General features: G+C 30.1%; 1 protein-coding gene across 4 annotated transcripts; it reads left to right on the forward strand.

Annotated features, from left to right (window-relative positions):
* The first annotated feature begins 2,459 nt into the window (after positions 1 to 2,459).
* Positions 2,460 to 9,861, forward strand: LOC108756521 (liprin-alpha-2-like). Of its 4 annotated transcripts, none has more exons than XM_018500401.1 (8): positions 2,460 to 3,131; positions 3,196 to 3,271; positions 5,804 to 6,044; positions 6,521 to 6,821; positions 6,902 to 6,980; positions 7,395 to 7,568; positions 9,160 to 9,264; positions 9,533 to 9,861. In XM_018500401.1, the coding sequence occupies exons 3-8, from the start codon at positions 5,878 to 5,880 to the stop codon at positions 9,670 to 9,672; spliced, it is 966 nt and encodes a 321-aa protein (XP_018355903.1). In that variant the 5' UTR covers positions 2,460 to 3,131; positions 3,196 to 3,271; positions 5,804 to 5,877; the 3' UTR covers positions 9,673 to 9,861. The 4 variants fall into 4 exon arrangements, with proteins under 4 accessions (XP_018355903.1, XP_018355901.1, XP_018355904.1 ...); XM_018500399.1 differs by having other exon boundaries at positions 3,210 to 3,271; XM_018500402.1 differs by lacking the exon at positions 7,395 to 7,568 and having other exon boundaries at positions 2,461 to 3,131; positions 3,210 to 3,271.
* The last annotated feature ends 1,138 nt before the right edge of the window (positions 9,862 to 10,999 follow it).

Consider the following 10,999-nt stretch of genomic DNA (forward strand, 5'->3'; position numbering starts at 1 on the left):
ATATTAAAAATAATATTACTTCAGTAATTAATAACACTGAGACATATACTAAATTGGGCGAAGTTAATTAGACATTTTCATAATAAATTATTATTTTAATTTCTAATTTACTAAAGATAGAAAATAATGATTGGCAAATACATAATTTATTTACTATCTTATTTTTATATACCGATTGAAAAGATTCTCAATCTGATTGAACTAATCTGCTGTACGAGAGACCAAAAGATTCAAGTCAGCGTCGGACCATGACTTTCCTACAAATCCTTTTTCTATACTAAATCTTAATCGTATATTTAAAAATTCGCAGGTTATTAGAAAACACCGATAAAAAGATTATGGTGAAAGTGATTATTACGCGCTATATAATAGGATAATAAAAGGTTGCGATGATATTTCGATGGATATAATTTAGCGCGTTGTGGATAATGTGTGCTAAATGGATGATATTGCACTGCATGAAACCTGCAACGATATTAAGCGGATTTGTATTTTTTGATAAGGATTTCCGGTTCGATGTACCTACACGTGTCGCCGGACAAAAATTAGATACTCTTGATTGTGAGTGTATCTAATTGATTTATAATAGTACATCACACGACGAAAGTTTCGCAATATATAGTGATGAGTATATAACTACTATGCCGTTTTGTAATAAGAGCTATAACTATGTAAATTGGAATGATGCGTGCGAGAGAATTATAAAAAGATGTGTGTAGAAAGCGCATATATAAAATTAAATATACGTAACAAATTACAAGTAAGGAAGTGAAGATTGTAATTGTTAATTACAATCCTTTCTCTCTCGTATACATCTTCTAAGGATTTACAATGAATCACACTGTAAATAAGTCCTTCGAATAACATTAGATAATAATCGGATATCGCTATATTTACGGAACTGGCGTGCCTAATCGCAGACCCGATGCACATATTTTTTTTATCACAATATTCTAACTATATATTCAAAATTTGTATTTATATAAAACACCTGTTCCATTTACTTACTTTTTTTTCCTTTGCATAACGATGAATGTAACACAATAAGTTCGGAAAAAATCGTTCAAAGTGAAAAAGAATCTCTATGTTCAATATATTTTTTACATTGTTTTTCGTATCTTTTTAATATAAGAGAATATAGAAAATTATTCATCCTATCTAAATATATATATTAAATATATTTAATATATATATATATATTAAAATATTTATTACGTTATACTTATTTGAATGAATACGATGTCATTAAGTAGGGTCTGCGATTGACAGCAGAAAAATAAAGACGCATGGTTAGCCTAAGGAATTACGAAGGAACGAATTGCTTTTTCATTGAATCATTTGTACATCTAATATATGGAAGAGACATCAAATATCTATTCGTTCGTCTAACGTGGCTTTGCAGATTATTTTTAGAACTGATTAGTGCAATATTTTCCAACTGCAGAGTCTAGACAAGAAATATCGTCGCTTTTGTCGCACGAATTTAATACACAATACAATAAATGCAAACTCTCACTGTAAATTGCATCGCAATTTTCACAATTGCGTGTGTAGCACATGTGCTACCGATCACTGACAATAAATCATTTAAAAAGAAGAAATTAATTGAATTTGTCGATGGCAAATACATTTAGTTTCAATTCGTAGACTTTCAATAATCATTGAAAAATTCATCTGTAATTTCCAAATTAAGGTAAAAATCAATTAAACTTTACATCTTTGCCATTCGATTCACCGAATTACGTTATAAACATTACGTAGAAACGTTATCTTACGTTACTTATCGTACGTATCTTGTGATTATTTCGATCGAAGTAAACTTGATCTTTTCCTCGCAATAGATAAACAAAAACGATGTAACGACCGGCTCACGTTTCCCAGCAGTATCAGTATAATCAAGAAACACAGATCACGATACAAATGATCCTTAATTAATTCCAGCGTCTGACACGCAATGATGCAAAAAACACAAGAAAGCCGTTAGAGAAATTTATGATAACATTTTATTTCTCTTAAAACATATATGTATAACCGAGCATTGTAAAGAAGTATTGTATAGAATGTGAAAAGGCGATAAAAGAAAATGTTGCGTACTCGGTTTGTTCACTTTCGAAAAACAACCTTCACGCGACTCTAACGCATTATGAAGCATCAATACGGAGTACATCGCTATGAATAAATTAACAATACCGGATGTTCGGAAAGTAGTGATTGTTTTCCGCTTGAAAGAAACGAATAAATTGCGTACTCGTGCATTTATTCATTTTCAATAATGATTATGGCTTGGATTTATTTCAACTGTATAATTTATTGAAATTATTCATTGTATAAACATTAGGTATTATATAAGATATGAAATTAATAGAGAGAGAAAAAAAAATAGAAAAGATAAACTCGAACATGAATAAATTAAATCAAATTAAATAAGTCCTAAAATTGATGGAAACATAGCCGTGTTCTCTTTTTATTAATTCGAATATATTTTGTATATGATAAGTGATATTAATAATCGAATGTTGAAGAAAGTATAAATCAAGTCCGCAGTTATTCAAAATGACGATATAAATTAATCGGCTCACATTACTAACGATATTACTCGATATTCTCGCGTCAGATGATCGATAAAAATTTATGAATACGCGTCGAATTTCCATTTTTCTAAGATTTGACGAAATCAAAAAAGTAGATTGATAAAATTGTGTAAAATAGAGTCTCTATAAGAGGAGAAAATACTGCATAAATGAATAGTAAGCGATCCTATTACCGTATAGATAAGTGTCAGAAACAGTTTCGATCGCTGCGAACAGTGCATCGCGAGCGGGAATGCGTTTTATCAGACCGGTGTTACTGGTTGCGATCGCGCTCGTCGAGATAATGAGCGAACAAACGGCGAGCCGCGCATCAGTCTCATCCTGTTGACGGACAGGACTGCTCACAGTACTCACAATCTACGATCGATTCTTCAATTGTCCTGAACTCTGTGTCTAATTAGTTGATTAGAAAGAATCGCGTGCCGTAAATCCGGTGACACTATCCTGTTGGTTTTTTTTTTTTTTTTTTTTCATCAAGACCGGATATATATTCTGTTTGCTCTGATCGGCTATGAGTTCTCTTCGATGGAACAGTGTTAAGTAAATATATGTTATATATACATAATTAAAAGAACAGAATAAATGCGATGTTTTTGTAAATAAGTGCGTTATTTGTAGATGTTTGCCTGTGCTCGTCTGCTAAAATCCTGACCTGTTTAGCGTGATACTGCAAATTAAAGGTATTGCTGTTAGTACGTATTATAAGTTACGTAATTTGAGGTGTTTGTTTAAGTCAAAAATTAATTAACTTTATTTTACATTTAATTTAAATATATGGATGTATGAGCATAAAAAGATTAATTCTTTAGAATAATATTCAGTGATTTAGTGCGTGTAAAAAACTTCCGATTATGACTTTTATTACCTACTTACTTATAAAAAATGTATAAAGTAAAAAGATAATTTATCCTTCCGTTTTCGATCAACTTTTTTATAGACTAATATTTCTTTTACGTCGAATTAATTCAATCTGCTACTGTATACATATGTATGTTAAAACTCCTTTAGTCGTTTAAATTGCAAATAGTGGTAGATCAATATATGATATTTTGTTGGGAATCGTGAAAGGAAAGATAGCAGCAAGGTCATTTTTACTAATGCATATCCAGCGGATTTTATGCGGCGTGATGATTCATCAGCATTTACAGAGGGGATAATCGTCCTTAAATGACCAAACCGTAAATCTATCTCCATCAAGGATCTAGAAATCGATTGTATTACATGCAAAGTGTTATACGTTTTCTATTAACAGTTATAGAATGTAGACAAGCACGATTAATTATTTTAAAAATAATTTTAAATAAAACTACAATTTTCTGTCAGCAAGATGATTCGCTGGTTGACGAAGTATCGTATCAAAATTTAACTATTATACTTTTTAAATTAGTTTTTGAAAGTATTGTTATTTCATTAAACTAAAAACAAATTTATAATTACAATTATTTACGATTATTGTAGCAATGCCGATAAGTACCCAGTAAACGAGAATGGATTGAAATTTTTTTTCTATCCGAATGCGTATTTTAAATAACGAATACTTTTTTTTTTTTTTTTTATTTAATTGGATTCAATTGGATGCGATTGGATTGAAAAACTGTATTTCCTATTCAAAATTTTGAATTGAACAGTATTCACGATTCACGGAAAAAGCTAATATTATTTTTAGATTGAAAGGCATAGAGATATGCTCCATGCAATTCCTATAAATGAATAAAGATGCATTCAGGATTGAAAAGCATTTATTTTAACATTCGTGAATCAATATTTCTGAAACTCTGAATCCATTTCAATCCATTCTCGTTTGCTGGGAACGCCGGGCCAAAATTAAAAATTAAAATAGCTGCAAAGAAAAATTCAATCTTGTTTTTTTAACGATATTAAATAAATAAAAAAGTGGTGTGAATATGACCAAATAAACAAGTACTTCCAGAAAATGAATAGGTAGCGAGAGATATCGATCGATCATTTTAAATACAGTGCAGTCAGTTTAGGTATTCCAGTCGTCGATTGTCAATTTTGCTGATAGAAACAATAGATGTATAAAATAAAATAATATTAAACATTTTTTTGACGTCTCTTAACGACATATATTTTTTATTACTCTCAATTCTAAAAGCAAAGAGAGAGATTTTATTGAATTATTTTAATAAAGACATAAAAACTTTAATTTATAATAAATATAAAGTCACACGCGTGCAAATTTTAAGTTTAATAAAAAAATTAGCCAACATTTAATACAAAAAAATAATAACAGAAATATATTATTCGATCGAGTACTCGAAGAGGAAATAGAATCTCGGATCGGTAAAGTAATCGTATATTAGGTGTAGTAAAAAGTCATCGCGTTTTTTTAAAAGACATCTATCAGTAAAAACCGCAATTACTTTCTTACCAACAATATAAATATATCTTAATAGAGTAAAGTTTCAGCTTTAAAAATCTCTTTTTTAAATTATACGATACGACAATTTTTAATGGAGTTATGAGCAATTAAAGTCAAAATAATTCTTTTATTTAATCCGCGATAACTCAGTAATCAAAAGTCGTAGGAATATTAAAAAAAAACGATTTTGTAGGGAAAGTATCAAGCTTTCACGATAGGTAATCGAAAATTTTCTCAAATTCGTTTTGGACACGTTACAAATCCACAAAGTGAGAAGAAAATTTTTCGTCTTTTTCAGCTCGTAGTTTTTGGTATGTAAAAATTATCAAACTCATATAAACTTAAAAAATGTGATAAGCTTTTAAAAGTAGAGATTTCAAGCTTTTAAAACCTTTTTTTTAATTTTTATTTTATTTATTATTTACGAAGATATTGTATATATAACTTTGAGCTAAAAAATACGCGATGACTTTTTACTACACCTAATATTTTTAACGCGTTCTTTCTGGGACACCCTGTATACACGTGTCCGCAGAAAGGATCGGAATCGGAAAACGCTGTCATTATCTGGATTCTGGCGTCGCGTTATATCGCTGCCGGTGCCGGCGGCGTATATCAGTGCACGCCCCCCTAAAGTGCCTAAAATACACGATTTTTAAATGGCTATCACGCGAAACTATTCCTGAGAGGGGCGAAACGTCGCGTGCGTCGTCGACGACATTAACGTGGAATTCGCCTTGTCGCCCGACAAGTATCGCATTCCACGGAGTGGGGTTACGCGCGGATCACGTTTCGCAAAAAGCGTGCGTGACACGTAGATTGTTTGCAGAGACAAATCACGACGATTCAGGTGGCATATGTTCCGTTGAGCGGGAGCCGGCGTACGACACGAAAGCAAGAGTGATGGGAATCGACAGTATGAGAGTCGGCGGAGGCAGATGCCCGCCCCTCTTAGTCGGAGGACTCCTGCTGGCGTGTCTCATGCTCGTCTGCAGCTGGTGGACTCTGTCTTCCGAGAATCTCGAGCTCATCAGGCAGATCGACGACTTGAACGAACAGCTTAAAATAAGGTGAGCCTAAATTGCAATGGTAATGCAGCCTCCTTGGTTGCATCAAGTAAAACCTTACTACGTACTTTGAATTTTTTTTAACCACTGTCTCTGCGATGAATGACGGTCATTGGTGTATATAATTTAGTTGCGGTAATTGTGGTTACCAAAGAGTTATGTTTCTATGCCGTTTAAATGTTAAATGTTTATAATGAAGGTAGCTGCTTGAAATATTGATGTCAGACTGTTGCAGAAATATTGCGAGTTTCTACTCTTTCTAGATTATGATTGTCATATAATTTGCAAGGCAACGAATGTATGCGAATTTGTTTTTCATGAAAATTTATGCTTGTGACTTATACTTGCACTATGCACGGTAATAATATCATCAATCATTGCCAAATTCTTTTTTCAGATTATTATTCATCACAGTATACAAAAATGTTTAACACAATTTCAAATCTCATTCTAACGAAGAAATTAAATCTTCCTTTCAGTGCTGAAGAAAGAGATCAGTGTGTAACGTTGCGTGGTAACTTGGAACAAAGGTTTAAGCACACAGAAGATGAGTTGGCTTCCTTGCACGTCCGTTTGGAGCAGCAGATGGATTTTAAAAAGAAAAATGAGGAACTTGAAGATTCGGTTACTATGTGTAAAAGTGAGCTAGACTCGCTAAACAAACTGGACGCCACAAAAACTGCAACATTAGAAACATTGAGATTGGAAAAGGATACAATTAATACTCAATTAGATGTAAAGCGAGATGAGAATAAGAAACTTCAAGAAGAAGTAGATAGGGTATGAATTTTTTATTTAATAGTTACTAATGTAAAGTTAAATATGATTGAAAAGTGTAATCAACTTGATGGTAATTTTAGCTGAAAGGAGAAATAGATCAACTCAAACTTAGTTGCAATTCGCCACCTGAGAAGAAGGCAACTCCAAATCTTGAGCCATGTAAGTTATAATTATGTCTATCACGAATTTTATTTGATATATGCTCCAAAATTTACATTTTCTATTATAAATAACTGCATTTTTATAACTGAATGTTTATTGGAATTAATTTGTTTTAAGTAGTTTGTTTAATATAAGAATTTTAAATAAGTTTATTTAATAGAGAAATATCTACAGTATATTATAATTATACTGGAGATATTGCTAATTTAGATTACTAATTGCATTCCCTGCTTCAACAACGAGAAAAAATATCTTTTATTTTTCTTTTTTTTTTCTCGTCAATATCCCCATTAAGTTCTAACTCCGATTGGGCTGCTCACGCAAGAATTAATGCGACTACAAGCTCGTTCCCCTTTGCACATTGTTTACTGACTCAGCATTATAAGATATTGTCGGGATTTGCTGATCTAGCAACGACAGTGGTCATTAACAAGTCTCAGTTGCATCCTGTACCGGAGTCTGCTGTAAGAGTATCCGTAGCTGGTCAGCGAGGTTTGAAGTACTACGGATTTCCGATCCTACCAAGCAACCCACCTGGTGCTGTGCGCCAAACTCCTCGTTTCTCAGTGACTATGTTGAAGAAAGGTAGTGATACCTTTCTCCGTCCTCGAGGCGAGAGAATGCTGCCACAAACATGAAATTAAAAGTTTGCAGTAGATTTGTAAATAATTCACATTTTCATGTATCTGTGACTGTCTCTCTCTCTCTCTCTCTCTCTCTCTCTCTCTCTCTCTCTCTCTCTCTCTCTCTCTCTAAAGCTCTCCCTGATGAAAAAATTTCTCTAAAATTTTTTTTTGGAACACCAGCGAAATTTCAGCATTTCAGAAAAATTTTAAACGTCTCAAAACGTGAAAATAATAATTTCAGCGAAATATTTTCACCAGGGCTCTATTAAAAACAAACTCACTACATACTCTTCAACGAGAGATTTACTGTCCTTCGTACATAGGAAGCAGCATAGCGGGCAAAGTGGAGATGTATCTTGTTTTATATACGTAAATAAGATACACTTAGAAAGTTGAATGGATGAAATAATCTTGAAATCCCTATTTTGCCCGCTACACTGCCTCCTATTAGCGAAGAGCAATAAATCTCTCGAATAGAGTATATATTGCTTCTAATTATGGATCGTTCTTAGACCTTTGGATTTTTATTTATAATAATATATAAACTATTATTTCTCTATCAAACGCTGAAATTTTCTGTAAAAGACTGTTTTACAATATTATTGTAACACAAAATTGTGTCTTTAGAATAAAAATGTAATAGTCAACTTTCTTAGGCTTTATGTTAGGCTTATGAAGTCTAATTTTGTATATATTACAATAGAATAGTACAAAATATTTATATACTTATAAAAATTTATACATAGACTGAGAATCGCACAGTCACACGAGTACAATTTCTGAGTTAATAGATGCAATAATTTATTTTTTATAAGAATTGTATTTTAATTGTTTTAACAATAAAAATATATTGTTTTTTTCTAAGTATAATTAAAAAAAAATAAATTATGTATTTTATAAAAGTAAATCTGTATATAGAATGGGATGGAATAAGATTGTTTATAATTTATAAGTTATGATAATTATTAAGTTTGTGAATATTTTTAGAATATTTTGCGATTTATTTACAGCTCGTTGCAATACTAATGTATTTGTTAATAGGATTTTATAATTAAATGATATAAACCATTAGAAAAATGTGCATTATAAATTTTTGTTTGTATTTATAGAAATATGTCAAATAATAAAAAAATGTGATAAACTATAAAACATTTTTAACTCTCTAAAAATATCAAGCGTAAAACAAGTTTCTCAATAATATGAGAAAGACATCTTACATGTGTAATTAGCAAGATAATCCTGCTTTTAGGCTTAGGCTATATATATCAAGGGAAATGGATTGGTTGCGGATACTTAGTATCGATATTATTATTATGAAAATTGTGGTATATAAAAAATTAACATATTTTATTAACTGCATGGAGTTTACAAATGCTGATGCAGGAAGTTGCATATAATTATTAATTACTAACACGCGTATCTAATAATAATTTGTATTATATACAGTTGTCATATATTCTGTATAACAAACAACAAACAATAATTAAAATTTTTCAGAGACATATGAATTTTTTACTTTAGTATAGTAATTTAGCTTACATGACTTTCAGTTGAAACGGAATCGAAACAAACCATGAATGACTCGACGAATAATTCCGCAGAGCAGGATAATCCAGTTGTCAACATTTTGGAAGATCCTGAAAATCGTGCACGTGGTAATTAAAATTTTAAGCATAGCGATCACTGCATATATTTAACTTTTATCTTTTTGAAGTGCTTTAAATTGTAAAAGTAATGTTCTCATAATGTTCACATTCAACTTGTTCTTAATTTACTTTTTATAAAATCTCAATTAGACTCTCATTCTTTTTATTTTATTATACATTCTTATAGTCAATTCGACGTAGAAATCTGGATTAAAAAATTTGTGAAAGAGACAATAAACCTACAATAATTTCTTTTATTTTTTTATCATTTATGTAGATAACAATGGAGATGACATACAAAACATAGAGGAAACTACGCTACTTCCAGACAATTATGAAGAAGATGATAAAACGCAAGTTGCCACAAAGAAATCTGGAGGCAAAATTATATCAGCATCACGCAATATAAGAACTTAGAAATAAACAATGCAGTCTTGCAAAATGCGAGATACTTAGTTTAAAATATATATACATAAATTAAATGATATTCTGATTCACATCGTGGATTATAAATTTTTGACTATGCATTGTGTAAAATATTGTGCTCAATTGTATCGTACGCACATTTAATGCACATTTAATTGTTTATGGTACAAATATTTTTTATATGTTGTTAAAAGTATATACTTTTTAAATAATTTTTTTTCTATAATACTGAAGATGAAATTACTAATTGTAAGTAATGTATGGATGTGCCAAAATTAGTTGGTCATTTTTTTTATATACATATGTTTGAGGCCATATGTGAAATCTCTATGTAGTGAGCGAATACTGTGATCATTGAAAGATCTGAAAATGAATGCCAATAATTATGCCAATAATTAATAATTTTTAGACAAAATTGTGTGCACAATAATGTTTTTTATACGGCATGTTTTATTATATATGTATGATTATATATATATATATATATATATGATTCAAAAGAAATAGTAAAATTGTGTGCATAACATTGTAAATGTTTTACATGAAAATATAAAGATGAGAAAAGTTTTTATTTACATAAATATTTTTGTTTAAACTATTCTTTACTAATTTTACTGTAATCTTATTGGATGGATATAATGAATGATAAATTTCGATATAAAAAAATATTGTTACGATTTTTATTAAAGATGAAGACAACTCAAAGTTTATGACAAATTTTTAATAATGAAAATTAGGCATGGTGTTGATTAATTATTTTAAAATTGCATTTCTTTACATTCCTTATATCTTATATCTTAAAAAAATTATTTTATATTTATGATGCAAAATATATATCAGTTTTATATATCCTTGTTAGCATGTATCCAAAATATATTCAGCTTACATAAAATTTCACGATATTATTGCAAAATTTCTACGGTTTATACTTATGCGATGTTTATATGTATCATTGTGTAGTATAGCATCAAGTTTATTATCTATTGCATATAAAATTACATGTGTTAGTCTACAGTTTCTCTTTCTCAATATTTTACATATTATTAAATTTTTGTATGTAAAAATGAAATAAAAATATAACGTCAAAGTGATCGTTGATTATCATATTGTCCTCGTAAATTATAAATTATTGTTCTCTACATGCCTGTTACTACTTTATTTTAGTATGTTTTCTTATCGTGTACGAGATCCATAATTTATCGTATTACGTATGAGGCTTAATTTCTCTAACAGCTAATTGATAAATGTCGTGATATATAACGTAATAATATTACTTATATCCTTAATGATCTAACAATTTTTCTTCCTATTTTTTTTT

The sequence above is a fragment of the Trachymyrmex septentrionalis genome, unplaced genomic scaffold, assembly GCF_001594115.1.
Source record: "Trachymyrmex septentrionalis isolate Tsep2-gDNA-1 unplaced genomic scaffold, Tsep1.0 scaffold128, whole genome shotgun sequence".
In the NCBI taxonomy this organism is placed as follows: Eukaryota; Metazoa; Arthropoda; class Insecta; order Hymenoptera; family Formicidae; genus Trachymyrmex; species Trachymyrmex septentrionalis.

Coding starts and splice junctions, on each gene's coding strand:
- LOC108756521 (XM_018500401.1), top strand. CDS start 5,878: ATGGGAATCGACAGTATGAGAGTCGGCGGAGGCAGATGCCCGCCCCTC. Junction 6,045..6,520: donor AACGAACAGCTTAAAATAAG/GTGAGCCTAAAT, acceptor TCTTCCTTTCAG/TGCTGAAGAAAGAGATCAGT. Junction 6,981..7,394: donor AACTCCAAATCTTGAGCCAT/GTAAGTTATAAT, acceptor TTGCTGATCTAG/CAACGACAGTGGTCATTAAC.